Source organism: Leptosomus discolor, chromosome 18 (assembly GCF_034619465.1).
Source record: "Leptosomus discolor isolate bLepDis1 chromosome 18, bLepDis1.hap2, whole genome shotgun sequence".
Classification (NCBI taxonomy): domain Eukaryota; kingdom Metazoa; phylum Chordata; class Aves; order Leptosomiformes; family Leptosomidae; genus Leptosomus; species Leptosomus discolor.
The window spans coordinates 14,029,533-14,048,275 of record NC_141408.1 but is presented as its reverse complement, the minus strand read 5'-3'; the positions used below and the strand labels follow the sequence as shown (position 1 = coordinate 14,048,275).

Here is an 18,743-nt window from a genome sequence, read left to right as displayed (position 1 = left end):
GGGGGAAACAGGCGTTTTTATAAAATTTCTTTACTGTCCTTTGATATGGGTCTTAGCTGCTAATGACGCTAGGAAGTAAAGAGAAATGGGAATAGAAATACACAACTATGAAGAATTAAAATAGCGAATTTAATTCAGCCAGTTCCAACTAAATTGATAACTCCCCGAAAAAGAAACCTCGCACAGAAAACACAGAACACAAATGTTTTTGTCTTGACAGCTGGCGAGAACAACTAAGCGAAAAGGCGAAGGGAGCATTTCTGCCTTTTCTGAAACACAGAAGGTGCCGCGCATTCTGAGAACGCCCCTTGGTTTTTTACTAAATGCGTTGATTTTGGAGGTAGCTCTTGGAAGTGCTTCGCAAGGCAAGGAGAAGTCTCTACTCTGATACAAGCAGTAATTTCAGATGCCCACGTTGAAATGTTTTACAAACGTCTGGTTTTCAAAAAGCTTTTATGCTTCCTTAAAGAAAAACCCAGGGCTTTTGAAATGATTGAAATTAGCCCAGAAACCTGAAGAATAAAAAAAAAAATCTTATTTTTAAAAATATTTTTAATTTAAATATTATTTTAAAAAAATCCTAAGCCCGGCTTTCCCAGCAGTCTTTACTTGGGCTTCAGGGAGATGCAGTGTACAACAAAATTAATTTAACATTGAGCGCTCTCGCCAGCCCGTGATGAGGGAGCTGGCTGGACAGCCTGGCTCAGTTTCTCGTAGCACTGAAATACTTTTTCCAAACCAATACCAAAAAAGGTTCGTTTCTAGGTCAAGACCTCAGTACTAAATTTTAACCAGGGGCTGACAGTCAGATCCGAACACAGCTGTAAAATGGATTCGCAATAGCAGCTCGGACATTCTTTTTCTAATTAGAAAACAGTCATTGAGCCTTGCGCGTTTAAAGGTGAAAGCTATTTTTGACATAAAAATTAGCACGTAGTTCCTCTGTCATCCTTCAGTTGCTGCTCTGGAAGCTGTGAGCGAATGATCCAAAGATAAGCAAGAAGCATAAACACGCTGAATTAAACAAAGAGGCAGAAGGGGATCAAGTTTTAAGTTTTATGCTGCCTGACAATTAGGAGAGGAAGAGATTTATTTTTACACTTACTATTTATCCTAAAAAGCACCGCTAAAAAGGTCCACTTCAGCACTGAGACAGACCTCAAAGGCATTTAAAAACTTGAAGTGCTTTTAATAGCTGCCTTTTGAAAATACTGTTAAATCTATTTTTGAGATGGATAAACTAAGCCGCCAACAAAGCAAGGCAGGAGTTTTCAGAAGGACCCAGCAGGGAAAGCCTGTCGTCCACTTCTTCTCAACGACTCAGCTCCCACACGGGGACCTAAAAAAATCGGAGGGTACTGGGACGCTTTTGAAAACCCGAGCGTTCTTTAAATCCACATTTTCCTTCCTTCTTTCTTTGGTGGGGATCTAACCCTGACAGCCCTGAAAATTAACCCCAGGCAGTTTTCAAAATACGTCTCAAGAGTCGCCGTTTCTAGAATAAAAGTGAGCGAAGAGCGAGCAGAACTTGAGGGCTTATCACCACCAGTAATGCCACCGACTAATCCCTCGGCAACCCCGGCCCCTTTACGTAACCCGGGATTGCTGCAGCTCAAACAGCTTATTGGGTTTTTGGTGTTTTTCTTTAAACCTCTCGTGGGCAAATGCGAACACATGAAATACTTTTTTCTTCTGCCGCTCTGAAGAAAAAGTTATTGTAAGAGGGGGAAAAAATCTTTTTATTTGTGAACAATGGCAAATAAAATTTAACTCGTACGCTGAGAACAACACGTGTTTCTCTCTCTCTCATCCGTGATCTTGACCGAACAGAAATCTCCCCTGTTTACAACACTCGGGTGTCTCCAATGGTGAGACATAAAAGGTCGCATCCCAGATGTCTCCTCACCCCAAACACCCTCTGGGAGCGGTGGAGCGTTCCAAATAAAGGAAAAAAAAAACGTGCCCAAGGTAAACCATTTATACAATTTCCTGGCAGCGTGGGTGGCTGTGCCGTAATACTTGCTTCCCCGTGGCCCGCGTCCCCGCCGTGCCTCGCCAGCACGGCCGGGCACCCGGAGGCTCTCCTTGCCCGGAGGACGAGTTTTCGTGCCACTGAGCTGCCTGCTCTGACTCTCCCCGGCACAAATCCTTCCAAGGCAAAACTCAACTTTAAACCTTGCGGTCGGCGCTAAGCCCTTCGCCTCACGCCGAACGCTTATGGAAACTTAAGGGGAAAAAAAAAAAATAAAACCCCTATTGAACTACTTGGAATCGGAGACCTGAATGGGCTCGATCTAAAACCCACTCAAATCAGCGGCAGCAATAGGCTTCCCTGGATGTTGGACTCGATCCAGCTTAAAAGTTTCCATGCAATAAACTAGGCTAAGCGCATCAGCTGCACAGAAACTAACTCGGTGTAACAGGAGCATCTGTTCTTCACATCCACCATTTTCTTACGGCCTTAACTGCCCGCCGCTGCCGCGACACGGGCTGCCAGCCGAGTCACTCCTCGCCTCCCGCCAGCGGCCGGCCCTGCCTGCCTACGCCGGGGACGGGGAGGGAGCGCGCGCGCCGCAGGAACCACTCGACCAGGTAACCTTCGTTTGTCAAAAAACAGCGTGATGTATTTCGTACGATGGCATTACAACGTGAAGTTAATGTCTGTTGTGAGACAGCTGAGGAGCACACCTCGGAACCATTTATACACAGTACAAAGCAAATGTTTACCCAAGTACAAATGAAACAGGTCGACAATTAGCTAATGTAGCTTTGTGGACATAAACCAGGTACATTCGAGCAGAACCAACATAAAATAAAAAGGAAACAGCCCTTTTCCTATCCCGTGCTAAGAGCACCACGGTTAGTGGTTTGGGAAGCCTCTGTCACGTTGAAAAATCTCCTTGCCGGTGTTTAATGTGTTTATTCTACCGCTACTCTGCCGGGATAAAAATAACATCAGCAGGGCACGCTGGCTGTACGCAGGACCCACTGTCAATACTACAGGAATTGACAACATACAGTTAAGTCTCACACCTGTTTATTGTAAGTAATTCATAGATAACCACTTCTAGTACACATTTTCATATTGGCTTTTAATGCTTTTGGGGTTTGGTTTTTTTTTTAAGCTCAGGGACGCCCAGACTTCACCTAAGGGTCATCTCTGCGATTTACCCAGACCCAGACCGCTACACCTACTATGTCAAACTGGTGCAAGTTGGTATCGTGGCCAGGGGTAACGGAGATGGCTTGGGAACTCCGCACCCCAACATGCAAGGCCCCACCAGCGCGGGCTGCTCTACGCTACGGGAGGGAGGAGTTTTGCCGGGGAGCATTCGCCTCGCATGCCTCGCTTCGAGGATCAGCCTAAGTCATGCAGCTGGCTGCACGCAATGCTCTACACAGTGCAAAAACGAAGACCTCTACACACCTGGAGTAAGAACAGTGGTAACAAAGTCATAGCTACATATTCTTCTCTACATTTTTGTTTATTGAGACAAACTAATTAAAAGGCACAAACATAGGGCATATGTTTACATGGACATTATAACAAACATATACATTAAAAGTGTAGGAATGTGTTTCCTTTCTGCTAAACAGAAAGTTCCTAAGCTTTTATATATACAAAAGTTGTACAATTTGATGTCCTAAAGTACAAAAGATCATTTATAAAATTATTTTACACTAAGCTCTATTTTTTTTTTTTTGTTGTTTTTGTTTTACTATGTAGTCCAAGCCCCTAGAACAGTTTCACGTAATGATACAGATACCTGTCACCTGAGCCAGCAGCCTGGCAATCACTGCTTGCACTGACACGGCCGGGTAGGAACGGAAGCAGTCCACTTTGACTAGTCAGTCCTGCTAGCACTCTGTGAAAATGCGCACACGCTAATCTCCATAGCTTTCAGCTTCATTAAGATAAAAACATCTCAACTGTAATTTCTTTTTTTTTTTTTTCCTTTTTTTTTCTTTTTTTTTTTTTTTTAACGTAGAGTCTTGGGTTTAGGGTGGTTTTTTTTTTTTTAAACAAAGTTTTAAAAACGTGAATATGTGACATGATAGTCTAAAAAGTATATCTGTTTCCCTAGATTTTGCTTTCTACTTTATGTACAGATAAACAGGTTAAGAAATAAAAAGCACATGTAGCTTAAACATGTGTGACCATTTGTGGAGAAGTTCTGGGCTGGACAGGTCAAACCATCACCCCAGAGCTCCCACAAATTGATAGAAATGTGTTAACACAATAGAAGAATAACGTAAAAATGATGATGTTTGCAAATATTTACAAAGTTGAACAGATTTGCACAACACTTGATTAAGAAATAGGGGAGAAATTAAAAGACGCTCTCTGCTTGTCCTGGAGGGGCATCCTACCTAGTTAGTGGTTAGAATAAAAACTGTATACAATTTAATATAAGACAAAACTTCTAGTGAACAACTAACACGTCTGTCCCCTGCTGTAACACCAGCAGGCTCTGATTGGGAGGCAGAGGGCATAAAAATCATACCCAGTGCCTCCAGAATCTTCCAGCTTAAAGCAATATTTCTTAAGTTTCAAAGCACTCCTTTTGCTCCTAGGTAAGAGTCCCATAGGGGTCTGACTGTTCAGAGACCATGTTTACATACATTTCAACTCCTCTTCTGTCAGCCATGGCTGTTTCTCACCAAACAATAACAGGTTTTTTTTTTTTTTTAAAAATGTTGACTACAATGCTCTATTCCCTTAGGGTAATATGTTGGGTAATATTTACATCTCCAAATATCAGGTCACAATCCCTATTATATGTTGAAGTTAGAATGATAAGTTATCATATGCTTTGCATATCAGAGCTGGTATCACCTTTCCCATAGGGAATGCTGCCTGAAATTATCATATTCCCAAAGGTAAAATGCATATTTTCTCCAAAATGCATTTTTTTTTTTTTGTTTTTCAATGACAACATTGTAATGCATTTACTCATTAAAAAAAAACAAAACATCAACACAGACAAAGATTCTACACTAGCTCAGAAACAGTGGACTTAACAACTGGCAAGTTAAAATTAGCCATCCACCCTGTTAGAGATACAGAGGGGTCTTTGCTAGTGTTTGGATTAAAATAATTTTCTAAGTTATAATTTGGGGTATAAAACATAAAACTGTTTTTTAATGACTTTTTTTTTTTTTTTTTTAAACTCTGGCAAATAAGTATCTGCTCTAATTCAACTTCAGTCAGCTAAAAGGTAAAACTTACTTTAAATGAAGTGCTCCAGTGAAACTCAAGTTTGAACCATAAAAGCCAAATCAACAGGGGAAGATGCTACTATGGTCTCTGATGGTGCATGTTGCCCCGGTGTCTTAGTCTGGATTTATTATTAACTCAAACAAAACAAAACAAAACAAAAAAAAACAAAACAAAAACACCCCCCCCCCCCAAAAAAAAACCCCAACCAAACAAAACCCAAAAAAGAACTGCTGGTAAGGATTCCATTTTAATCCTTTTTAATACTGTTTAGAAATTCTTTACCAGGGAGGAGACGTGGGCAAGGCCTGGGGCAGGAAAGGCATGCTCTCCACCGGTCTCATCGCTATATTTAACGGACCAGCTAGCGTCATGGGCGTGGGGAGGTTCATGGGAGATGTTATAGTGACTGGATGTGCTATGTTCACTGGAGCGGTTACTGGGGTGGGTAAATTGACTGGTGTGGTGAGCGTTAATGGAGATGTCATGGATAATGGACTTGTTATAGTTACAGGATGCCCTAGGTTCATCGGACTGGATATATTAACTGCACTTGATACATTTACTGGACTTCTCATGCTCATTGCAGCTGCCACTGTGACTGGGTTTGTGATAGTCCCAGAAGCCACAGAGGACGTTATATTGAATGGAGTAGTAAGAGTCACAGGCGTAGTAGCAGCAGTGGAGGTTTGGCACAAGTTAGCAGCTTCTAAAAATGAGACATAAAAAGACAAAAAGTTTTTAACACATAAAAAACCATGGACAAGATTTAAAAAAACCAAAAAACAAAAACAAAAACCAAACAAGAACAGGTACAAATTCTGGAATAATTTTCTTTAGGAATTATTAGTAAGTTAAAACTGTTAACATTCTATAGCCTACAAGAAATACAAACTCTCATGCAGTTCATTTCAATTCAATATTTTTTTTTTCCTGAGAAGTCAAGCGAGGTTGTCTTATAAAGAGGGTTTTGATGTTCATAAAAACAGTACTGTACAATCAAAAAAATCCTCCCAAGAGGAACATTATAAATAGAGGAGAGAGTGTACATACCGAATGGTACGTACTCTATAGCCTTCTCAAAGGTGAACTGACATTCTGTGAAGGTTTTAAAAAGTCATTATTAGGGACTGATAAGCAAAGCTCGTTTCAATATTTACCTGCTTATTTCAGTCTTAATTATTGCTACTAAATTGTTCCACTGATCACAGTACTTCTACTTAGCAATTTTCAAGGCTACCCAGTCCGTACTTCTTTCAACCCCCATTATCTCCTCAGCTTTCACTTAAGCTACAGCTCCACACCAAGATGTTTTGTGGGGTTTGGGGTTGGTTTTTTTTTTTTTTTTTTTTTTACTTTCTTTTGCAGTAAGCAGGAATGAAGTGCCGAACAAGGAAAAGCCAGGAGGGCAGTGCCCGGCCCTGCTGCCGGTGGGCTCTGGCAGGGCTGGGCACCAGGGGAGCGGGGATCGCCAGGCATCCATCAGCACCACCTGCCGGCTACCCACACCAGAAAGCTCCAAAACCAGAAGCGGGTCCGTGGAGGGTGAAGGGACGGGAGGACTGCTAGCGAAAGCGACAAAAATACAGCCTAGCTCAACATTACGGCACTTGTAAGTCGTGTCTTATTCCACATTTGTAGGGTAGGACACCAAGCTCAGTCTACACCCACGTTTCAGGAGGTAAGCCAGGAGCAAAGAGTCCACTCTTGCCACTCGGGCAATACAAATGTACCAAGACAGCGTTAACTTTGAAAGCAACATTAGCCCCATTCAAGGGTTACTGTTGGTTCTTCAAAGTCCATATCTAGGAGGGGTGGAAAGGAAGGGAAAGAGTAAAAAAAAAAAAAAATTCGTGAAAATAAATCATATCAAGACTAAAAAATTCCCGTATAGCGTTGTAAAGCCAACGCAACAGGTGGCACCAACACAGGAGAACCAGCATGGAAAGAGCAGCGCGTAGGCATGGCACTGACTGGGCTAGCTTCACCCTCCAAGCACAGTAACAGGCAAAGACACATCCCACCCCGTGCCCCTTCCCCAATTAAGTTAAGCTAATATCATCCATCTGACAACGCTCCTGCCCACCCACCTCCCTCGCCCACCGTTCTGTCCCAAAGCACTCTTTCTGTTAAAGCATATTCAACGGTCTCAGTACGAAAGGAAGGGAGGAGGGAAGAAGACATAGGAAGGAGCAAGCAGAAAAAGAATTCTCAGAGATTTTCTAAATCTGACACCTCTTTGCATTATCTGTTTAGTGGCCTGATGGTATTTAACGTTTCTGTTATCGCTACATTTTAACACGAATAAGCCGTTTCTATACTGTCTGACCACAGAATTCAATTCAACTGGAATAACAATCAAGGCGAAAGGAGCTATCAGCCTAATACATAACCAAGACCTAGAAAAGAAAAAAAGATTGAAGAAACTGAAAGGAAGTTTAGGGGGAAAGAAAAAAAATATGGTGAGTCAAAAAACATTTATTACTAAAATATTACTAAAAACAGCTAGTGAGAAACAGTAAGTGGTCACCAAGAATTTATACTAAAACACGTAATCCAGGAGAGTCACATGATCGGCATTAGAAATCAAACTGGAGTGGAAAGAATAAGCCAGCAGTAACGGGAGACTTTAAACTGCTGTGCTCCTGCCGCCGCTACACTGAAGCGATCTATTCTCTCCCAAACTGACACGCTGACCAACAACAGGCAGCTATTCAACTTGGATTACAGCAGCACAGGCGTACGTAAGCGGTGAGCTAGCAATAACGAAACACACGGTCACTTATTAGTTAATTTTGTAACGAAAAAGAAGCGACAAAAAGGTAGAAGAGTGAGTTCTAAGAGTTCCAGAAAACTTTAGGCGAAGCCAGTTACGTGATGATAAAGCGAATGGACTAACTTGGGAGAGAAAAGATGAAAGGGACACAGAAAGTACCCACATGCAAACTGACGATGATGCAACAACAGAGGGTGTTGTGTGTGTGTGTATATATACGTGTATATATGCACACAAGCTAACAACTGGTAAATATGCGTAAACACAGCTAAAAACCACATGCAAGTCAAAAAAAACACACTCTTGCCTGGAGCAGACACAAACATCCCTTTGTAATTGATGACTGCTACGTACACGTTCAAGCACAGAGACCAAAGGGAAGCAAGCAATAAGGAGTTCATTCACAACAGCCTAATTTTGGTCATGTTATCCTCCTGCTATTTTTTACTTATTACTTCTAACACCGAGAACGACATTCTCATCTAAGACATCCTCTTCTGGCACCTTAAACTGCCTACGTAACTGTAAGCTCCATTATCTTATAAAGCCAAGACCATAACTATTGTTTTGTTTTACCTTTCTTCCTTGCTTTGACGGCCTCTTCCCACAATCTCAGGGTCTCTACCTGCTTTCCAGGCCAACTTGTTACATGCTGCTGCTGCTGCTGCTGCTGCTGCTGTTGTTGCTGCTGCTGCTGCTGTTGCTGCTGCTGCTGTTGTTGTTGTTGTTGTTGTTGCTGCTGCTGCTGTTGCTGCTTCTGATTGCTGGTCTCTTCACTCATGCATGCTATGCCAACCAAGTAAGAACACAAATTCACCTTGAAAAGTTACTCTGCTTTCTGCTGAGATCACAAAGGCTTCTTCCATAAAGAGCGTGTGGAATCTCACAGGATTCCAAGAGCAAAAAATCACAGAGGTGTTTAAAACCAGATAATTAATTCTGTGCTTTGTAAAACTACTTTTCCAAGAGCTAAAAAGCAAAATGTAAGTCAGGAACATCTGCTTTCACTGCCAGAAATGAACTTCCTTTCTGATTATGCTGTTTGTATTTTAGGAAGAATGAAATAAAAGACTACAATGAGTATCTAGGATTCAAGCTGGTCAGCTCAGCCCACTTTTCCTAAACTTCAGCCCCAGTTGTTTTGTTGTTTGTTTGGTTGTTTTTTTTTAAAAAAAGCCTTTTTACTTTTTGTTGCAAGTATGACTTCAAATTTTCAGTTTACCTTCCCATCACAGAACAGCTTGTTACTACTCTCTGGCCACATTACAGCTCATCATTTCCACCTCTAACAACTGCTGTAAATGCCTCATGTGAACTGGCTTAGCACCACCAAACCGGCTGGGGAAGCCAGAGCTGTAACACTACACCTTGAAAAATACTTCCCATCCAAATTTCCTATTAAGCTCAACAATCAGGCATTTTAGACATTCCCGGTACCTTCCAATTATCCGGGAGTAACAGGAACTGAAAAGACGTTGTAAATTAATACCATTTAAAAGGCTTTAAGGACAAAGTTTCCAAAGACATTCGTTCCCTACTTCTCCCCCTTCATTCCTCTGAAACCCCGTTTTATATCACTAACCATATGGGTGAACTTAAGTTACAGGTATTTTAACAGGGAAAATTGGAAAGTCAAGTCTTGGTTCGCTTACTAGGCACTCCCAGGTTCAGGCTTCAGCACTTCCACAGAGTTTAACACTAGAAGGAACTATGACAACCATCTCATTTGAACTCCGGCACACCACCAGTCAAATGCCATTAATGCCCAAAACATATCAGGGCTGGATTTAAATGCTTTTCTTGTCGGCTACTGCCAGAGGGAGGAATCATTGAGCCCCAAGGTCAAAGCTCAGAAAAAGCAGAGAACTCTTTCTCCTAATTTTGATAAGCTTTAGGTGAGGCTTCAAACCTGAAACTTGGCAGACCTTAGCAGTTCTTAAACGTTCTAAAATCTCCAGAATTATCCGTTGGACTTTTAGACCTGTACAGTTCAGGAAGGAGCACTAGACTTAGAAGATGAGAAAACTTGGGAACCCTTTTCTTCAAGAGATGGGTTATTCTCACAAACTGCAGGGCACTCCTGAGGGATAAGAGCACAGTCTAGCAGCAAACCAATTCCACGTATGCCAATTCTTGAGCTGAAGGAGATTCCGTTATCAAGTATCTATTTTTAAGAGGCGTGAATACCCAGACTGGTGGGTATGGTTTCGCATTTTAATGTAATCAAAGGCAATTCCCTTTGCAAACACATTGTTATGAGAAATGTTTTTAAAACGTTCACCTACTTTTATTGATGCCTTGTTTACAGGTATTACAGTTGATACTTTGGCTCTGCCCGTGTGTCTTTAAGTGGCTGGTGATATATGCTGCACTCAGAAGTTTACCACAGATATTACACGATACCTTTCCTTCATGGCGCACCATGTGTGTCCGCAGTCTGTCTTTGGTGGCAAAGGCAGCAGTGCACGTCTATATGAAGGACAACAGTTACACTTGAAGTGCAGACAGCATCATTACAGTACCAGTTACATGCCCACTGTAAGCCTGATTTTCCTTGTAGGTGCAAACAGTAGCCTAAGTATATTGACAACCTTTCAGTTTTACCTGTATTTACAGAGAAATCAAAATCAAACTACTAAACAAAGGCTGAAAATAGAAGTTGGCTTCTGAGACAATTAGGACAAAAATCATACTCTATACTACCTGAACCTTCTTAAAATAGCAGGTTGCCTTACCTACCAAAGCAAGAGGTAGCTTATAAAAAAAAAGCCTAGAACAGGCAAAGTTGTTTTTTGATACAGTTTCACTGTACCAACACGAACTCGGTATCTTAAACTGCTCAATTACTTCTGTTCCCATCCAAATCAGAACAAGGAAACGAAACCTTTTTCTAACGCTATTCTTTTTACACAAGACTTTTATTTAATACGATGAGTCACTAAAACACGGGTTGGAACAAGCATGGATATTCCAAGCAAAACAGTTAATTGTTCAAAGGCTGTCAAGTTATTTCTCTTACACTCAGCCATCAGCTTAAGACAACTTGCTTTCACCTTCCAGCAAACTAACGGACCCAGAATCAACTATTCCAATCCATTTTAAACGGATACACTGGGAACATATTTAAATACGCTGAGAAACACACCGCACACACTCCTCCAGTAATCACACCGAGCTGAGGATGCTGTTACAATCCTGCTACTAAGTTAAACATACCGTAAAACAGAGCAGCTACATTGCTCCCCAAGAAAGCAAAAAGCCTCTGATCTTCCCCCAAAAAAGTAGCCATAGCATCCTTTTAAACTGCCTCTGCACTTACATCAGAACTCCAGCGCTGCTGGTAGGTAAGGCGGATGCAACTTTATTCCTAAATTTGCTTTTCAAAGAGAAGTCCAGGAGCAAATACAGCTCTGGAAAGATTATTCACCTGGGATTCTAACGACACAATTATTCTTAATAAATCATTTTAGCCCTTACTTGGCATTTGAAGGGTCTCTCTGTTGAGTGAACATGTTTAACGTGACAGCTTAAATGATCAGGCCTGCAAAAAGAGAGGAAGAGAAAAGAAAACGCACACTGTTACAAATACATAGTAAGGACACCTCGGCTAGCGGTGCTGAACACTGCGCTGATGACCCCTCGCAGCCCACCTCCCTCTGCACGGCAAGGATAAATACATCCCCCTTGCCTACGCAGTGGCTTTCAGCTAGAGTAACACGTAGTTACGCTGAGACCCAACCTGCAGTTTAAAACTTAACCGTGCTCTTCTTCCACACCTGAAAACGGTACGGTCGGTCGTACCCCGTGTGAAGGTGACAGATCAACAGCTCTAAAGGTTGAAGTTTTCTCTGTTGCAAGCACAGATACAAATACAGCCAGCAGCAATGCAAGCTCCCCCACAGTGCTCTGTCAGTACGCCTCAACCTTGCTACGAGACAAGGAGGCCGTTCGCCTGCCGTGCCCCATTCGGTCATCGACCTGGTAAAGGGGCTCTGTGGTCACCACCAGTGACACGGACACGTGTCCTACGGGACCTGGATGAGGTCGCAAAAATCATTTCAAAACACTCTCATAAAAGAGCGACCGCTTTTGGCCACTGCCAAGCTGGCTCAGACCGAGACCCACGCCCTAGAGGTAAATAAGGCTCTTTATCCCCTCACCAATCTTCTAAGATGTCTGGTTCTCCTAGCCCCTCGCTATGATAGCTTAACCCTTCTTGGTTATGAAAAGCCAACACTTGAGCTCGCCTGGGATTTTCTACATGGTACCTCGAGAAGCCTTTTCCACAAACACCACAGGTGTATGGTTTCGTGATGCCACCTTCGTGAGACCTCACGTGGTAGGTCATGCGATCCTTTCTCTTGAAGCGCTGATTGCAAATTGGACATTCAAAGGGCTTTTCATCCGAGTGGGACAGCTTGTGCCGGTTGAGGTGGTAGACGTCCCTGAAGGCCTTTCCGCACATCTCACAAGCGTGGTTCTTCTTCACGGGCTTGCTGGGCTTCTTCACCGTCTGAGTCACTGCCATGGCTGTTGCGCTGGCACTACTGCTGGGGTTGGTGGCGGAGGAAGACGTAGTGACTGTGGACAGGATGCCTGCGATAGTCGAAACCAGCGAACTTCGGCTGTTGTCACCAGCGATGGTCGAGATAAGGGGCACCATTGTGGTGGGAGTTTTCTTTGGCCGTGACACTAACTTTATCCCTGTGTGGCAGGACTCGTGACGCCTCAAATGGTAGCTGTCCCTGAAAGCTTTGCTGCAGTAAGTGCACACAAAGGAGGTTTTAGGTTTTTCCTTTTTAATCCCAACAATAGCATCCTTTAATGTTTCTGGTGCAGGCTGAGGTTTCTGCGTTATTGGTAAGGGCAGAATCGGCTTCTGATCAGGTGGCTCAACAGCAGAGCTCAGGAGAGGCAACAAACTGTTCTGTGCTGCCTGCTGTTGGTGATGTGAGGCTTCGTGTGCCTAAAACCAAACATTCACACTTAAATTCTATTGATGGGTGCTCACTCTGACACGGTGAGAACATTTACAAACTACAGCAAAGCACATTCTAGACCAAAAGCCATCGAAGTAATGACTGGAAAAGGTTACATAACCCTGGGTTTGGACAGGATACACCGCTCGCACTTTAAATGCATTCGCTGTGCAGATTCTGTGGTGAGTGTAGGAAGGCACACATCACAACAACCAAATAATTATTAAGTTTCCGGAGGGCAACACTTCGGAAGAAAAACAACTAGGTGCTTGTCAGATCTTTTACGAACACAGCATTTGATCTTTACATTAACAGATCACTTGTTTTGCTAACGATCGTATCAGATGCCACCTTGGGACTATCTTTGGAGAGCACCAACGCACTGATGGGAGCTGCAAAACTAACGCCCCACCTTTAGGCCGAGCTCAGCGCGCGTTGAGAATTAAACTGCGGCCGCAGCGAGCCAGGATGCGATAAGGCATCTCGTTTAAACGACCTGCTCGTACCAGTGCGTTAGGGCTGAAACCCAAGCGGCTTGTACAGAGCTGCCTAACGCCCCACTCCTACATTTAGCAGGTTCCCGCCGCGTTTAGACACTGACCACTGGGCTCTTCGAGTCTGGAAGCTAATCAGAATAGCGACATGTTCTTTTCCTCTTCAGCAGCAGCTACGTTGTGATAGGAAGAGAAGCTAATCGATAGGCACTGGCAGACATCTAGAGATGCTAGAGAACACAGCTGCGGGGGGGTATGAAAAAAGCCCTAAAAGCTGTTTCGAAACAGCCAATACCAACTGCGTCTGAACTGCGGAGTCAGTGGGAGAAGCTCGAGGGGAAACCCCCCCCCCCAGCCTGCCGCAGGGACCACCGCTCAGCTGAGCTGCAGCCTGCGCCGCTCCGGGCGGCTCTACGCCCCGCTTGTATCAGGCGCTGTTTACTCTAAGGCAGAAAACACGGTTATTAAAACGCATCCAGTCAGACTGGGACAAAACCCTAGCAGATACAATTTTCAAGTGGTTTAGAAACCACACAGACCAATTCAGCCTAATGGAGCATTAAAATAAATCACTCCAGCACCTTAAGCCAGTTTAAGCGCATCTGTATTCAAGATGTGCCTCAGTCTCATCCGACCAGTTTTAAATCAGTCTCGTTATTAACGCAGCGTGCCAGCTCTGAAGCTGAGTTTGGGGAAACTTGCGTTCCCGTTAGATCACTACTGCAGCCTTCCAGGACTTCTTCCCTACTGTTTCCTTCACAAAACAACACGACTCGAGGCTGCAAGAGCCGAATAAAACACTGTGCTGGCTCATGACCCCCAGCCTGACTACTTTTCCGTCGGCTGAGGAGGGACAGCGTTACGAAGGCTAATACTCTTCCTACGCGAATCCATTTCATCGCGTCCTTTGGAGAACTCAGTCTCTCCAGAAGTTCACTTGGGGACTTTTTCTCAGTTGCATCCAAGCTCCGGCCGCTCTGCCTCTCCCGATGGCGGCAGCGACTACAGCCACCTCGGTACAGCTCTCCCTCAGCTGCAGGGGGGCTCCTGCCTCCTCCTAAGCCCTGCACCCCTTCAGCCACTCGCTTGTCAGGAGCACGATGCTGGTGATCTTTGGATACAAGCCACCGGTGGCTACAAACACTAACGCACGTGGGTGTGAATACGTGCTCCCTAACACCGCGAGCCTGTCCGACAGGAGAACAGCCCACGGGAGAAAGCCCGGACTCGGTACGGTAACGGGAGAGAAAACTCGCGGGAACGGTGAGGAGCCGGGCCAGCCCGGCCGGTTGTATCTCCGCTTTATCCCACCTGTGCCGAAGCCTGGCATGCAACAGGTAAGCTGAACGTTACCACAGCGTGCCTGGCCGCGGCAGCCACCTCCAACAACAGCCTAAGGGGCTGGTTGGCAGCAGCACTTGCTGAAGAGTCGGATGCAGAACTCTCCTGGAGGCTACGCTGCTAAATCAGGGCACGGCCCAAGCTCCAGCTTCCCCGTGAAACTTCTGCCTGACTTCAGCGACAACTGTGGATTTTCAACCATTTATTTTCCGTGTTTTTAAAAAGCCATTGAGACATCTACATTGCGTAAAAAGAATAGAGTATGTACAATACACATGGAAGGTACAATGTTAAGCAAGTTAGGTGCTCAAATACAGTTTTAATTTTAAAAAATCTGAAATGTTTTACAGCCGACTTTAAATAAGCATTGAACAATGTTGTTGAACTGCATCAGAAGACACTTAAGAGCACCTAAGGATAGCTCCAGAGATACAGTTTCAAAGGCAGAGCTAGCAGATCGGATAATAGAGCGCCCAAATCCTTTGGACAAGGTTCAAACTTAGGCAGTTTGTGGATATTTTTAAGCCTTAAAGAATCGTCAGCACTTCAAGGTAACGATGCACTTATGCCTACGGAACCGACAGAGACAGTGGACATAAAACAATGTATATTCATAAGGCTACAGGCTACGAAGCTGCTGCTTACATAAGTCTGCTTATCTCGGTTCCCAGATAGCCAGCGTTATTAGCAGCGCTTTCTTTCTAGCAACCCCTCTTTGCAACAAGCGGTATTCCTCAGTTTCCAAGGGCTGCCTGCATTAAAGCCTTTTAAAAAAGGATCAGGCAGTACTACTTTTTTTTTTTTTTTAAACTCTCTGTTCGAGAAGGGAAGACAGCACCTGCTGCACGCCTCCCGCACGTCCTTTTTATTCAGGCACAGGCCATGGTTCGACTTGACCTAGCGTTAATGTCGAGCCAACATTTTTGTGATATTTTGATCGCCTGGGACAGGCTCTCGCACAGAACACCCTCGTTCTATCACTATTTTTTTCTTTCCTGGGGGGCAGTAAACAAAAAAACCCTGTAATTCGTGACCTGGAGTGGTAGGATGTGGCATTGCGAACTTCCAATGCCAGAGGCTAAAATATTTTTGCGCTCCAGCCTTAATGTGAGAGCAACAAATTAGCATGAGTCATATCTTGAACACTCCGTCTGATGGATGATTCCTCCTCACATTAACAGACACAACTTTCGCTTTCCGAGCAGATACTAAAAGTGGGTTTCAAAATACGCATTTCAGGGACTAAGAAGATCCAAACAAGAACCGCTTATTCAGTATCACAATTGTTTCTTTAAAAAGAGATACAGTTCACCAAAATGCCACCTAAACACAATCAAACAACTTTATTTGGAAAGAGCAGTTTACAGTCACATATCCCATTGCTAGCGAGGCTAAAATTAAGGCATCGCAACCTCCTCTGACAACGTTCTGCTAAAAATCACAGCTTTACACCCCGCGTATTGAACTGCCCCTCACAAATCCTGTCACAGCTGAAACACACGCGCTTGGTACAACTCCCCCCGCGAGGAATGAGCGTGGATACTCCCTCACTTGTTATTTAACGGGTAGCGGGGAGGGGGCCAGGAGGGGCTTTCAAATCCACTTTTTGTTACTACTTTTAACTAACCAGTTGAATCTCGGCTGACACGCTGTCGGTGAGAACGGGAAGGAGAAAAACTAAAGTCACATCAGGAGCATCTCAACAGTGCTGTCTGCTGGGTGCGTGAGGATGCTCGCACCCTGAATCGCTGGTTTTAACAAAAGGACTCAAGAACAATAATCGGCATTTATTATGAGGTCTTAAAGCTTTATTATTGGGGGGGGGGGGGGATATCAATAGGAAAATTTCCACGTCACAGTTTGATAAAGATGCTTCCAAGTTGCACGTAGCTAAGTACGTTAGGAAAGTGAACTGCTGACTCCGTAATTAAAAGCAGCAAAGCCTACTCCTAAATCAAAGCGTGACATCGCTATTTCAAAATACAGTACCCTTCAAAAAAAAAAAAAAAAAAAAAAAAAAAAGACGAGCGGCAAGAAGCTGGACACGCATCTGAAAGTATTCCTTGGCATTTCTGACAGAGGTTGCTGCAACACCACGTTGCCAGCCTACGAGTAACTGCACCTCGAAAACTCTCATCTGCGAGCCTGGGAAGCAGGAAGGCGACGAAACAGCCCCAACTCGGAGGGAGATGGCCCTAAACTAAGGAGATTAACTTCTTAGCCTGAAGTTTCCTATGTACGAATCACAACTGCCCGCTAGAGTGAGAAATAATTCACAAGACCTCAGCCAAACTCGATGGCATCACCCGCATTCATCGCGAAAAGGCGGAAAACGCAGCGCCCAGCTCCCGGTACCGGCACCCCGGAACATTCCCGGCGTGTTTTCGGAGGCAGAGCACCCGAGCGAGTGACTCATCCCTCGGTACTTGCAAGGGAATAATTTTTCCTCTCCAAAGGAATGGTGCTCGCTCCTGGCGGATTTATTCATTCAACTCAGGTTTTCAAACTCGTGTCACGGGTTGGGTTTGGGTTTAATTCCGAGGAGGACAGTGAGTAAGCGAGTGACCGCTGCTGGGAACGTGCAAAGAGATTATTTTACCTTCAGAAAGGTGATGTGTGGGGCTTTTTTTTTTTTTTTTTGCTGATGCTGCTGCTGCAATTACACATTTTATGTTTTCAAGCTCAAAAAGAGCAGGAGGCATCAGAAAACGATCTGGCACGAAAGGGCTCAGCTCACAAAAGCCAGGAGAGAATTTATTTTTTTAATTTTTTTTTTCTTTTTGGTACACTGGATTTTCTTCAGTATTACATAAACAGCGGTGTTTTTAAGTCAGTCTTTCGCAGACAGAAGGGGGGAAAATTGTGACTCAGTTGGCAAAGGGAGGGGTTGCACGCTCCACCGTCCCTATTCCTCCCTATTACCGTTAGCATTTTGCCAGTTTTTACAGAAATCCGGCCCGCTCGCGTCCTATTTTAAAAGAAAACAAGCTCCCTCGTCACCCGGCCCCTGAGTCAGGCTGTTTAAAGAGGGATTAATTTATTCTCCCAGACACGGTGTTTGTTGCATCGGGGTTTTGTTAGAGCCCGGTGGAAGGTTGGGGTGGTTTTTTGGTTTTTTTTTTTTTTTTTTTTTGCTGTTGTTGTTTTTCTTTCTGGCGGGGGGAGAGGGAAGGGAGAAAAAAACAGAAGGAAGGTATTTCGGGTTTTGGGGGGAAAGATAAAAATAAATTTTAAAAAAAATAAAATAGAAACATCGCCCTTTTTTTTTTAGGGTTTTTTTTTAAAAAAAAAAAAAATAAATAAGGCAAAAAAAACCCCTTGCGGGGCGGCGGCGGAGCGCCGTGCGCGATCAGCCCGGGGGAGGCGGGCGGGGAGAAAGTGCAGGAGGGAAAGGAGGGAAAAGCGCTGCCGGCGGGCGCGGGGCCGGGTCAGCCGCTGCCCCGGGCGGGCCGGGCCGGGCCCCGCCGCCGCCGCGGGCCGGGCCGGGGGAGGCGGGCGGGAGGCCGGGCGGCGGCGCTGACTGACAGCCCCGGCCTAGCGGGGAGCCCGGCGGGCGGCCGCCCGCCCGCGGCCGCTGAGGGGAGGGGGGGGCGCGGGCAGCGCCGGCCGCCGCGGGGCCTCACCTGAAAGAGGAACGCGGTCCAGTTGGCCTCCATGGCGGGGGCGTCCCGGCCCTCGGCGGGCGGCGGCGACGGCGGCTCCGGCGGCGCGGTCCCCCCCCTCCCTCCCCCGGGCCCCAGCTACATGGAGCCGACAACAAAGCGGCGGCGGCGGCGGCGGCTCAACATGGCAGCGCCGAGCGGCCGCTTCCGCTAACCTCCGGGCTGCACCACTGCGGCCCAGAGGGGGGAGGCGGCGGCGCGGCGGCCCGGCAGGGCGGCGCGGGCCCGGACCGCCGCGGCGCCGCCCCCGCCGCTCCCCTCGCTTCGGGGTGG

At 45.2% G+C, this 18,743-nt stretch overlaps 1 protein-coding gene across 5 annotated transcripts; it reads right to left on the bottom strand.

The window, feature by feature from the left end:
• Positions 1–2,598: 2,598 nt before the first annotated feature.
• On the bottom strand, positions 2,599–18,490 carry VEZF1 (vascular endothelial zinc finger 1). Of its 5 annotated transcripts, none has more exons than XM_086474995.1 (7): positions 18,432–18,490; positions 12,155–12,960; positions 11,472–11,535; positions 10,280–10,463; positions 8,571–8,780; positions 6,272–6,316; positions 2,599–5,927 (listed from the first exon to the last, which is right to left on the bottom strand). In XM_086474995.1, the coding sequence occupies exons 1-7, from the start codon at positions 18,462–18,464 to the stop codon at positions 5,500–5,502; spliced, it is 1,770 nt and encodes a 589-aa protein (XP_086331121.1). In that variant the 5' UTR covers positions 18,465–18,490; the 3' UTR covers positions 2,599–5,499. The 5 variants fall into 5 exon arrangements, with proteins under 5 accessions (XP_086331121.1, XP_086331122.1, XP_086331123.1 ...); XM_086474996.1 differs by having other exon boundaries at positions 11,472–11,537; positions 12,202–12,960; XM_086474997.1 differs by having other exon boundaries at positions 12,263–12,960.
• Between the last annotated feature and the right edge of the window lie 253 nt (positions 18,491–18,743).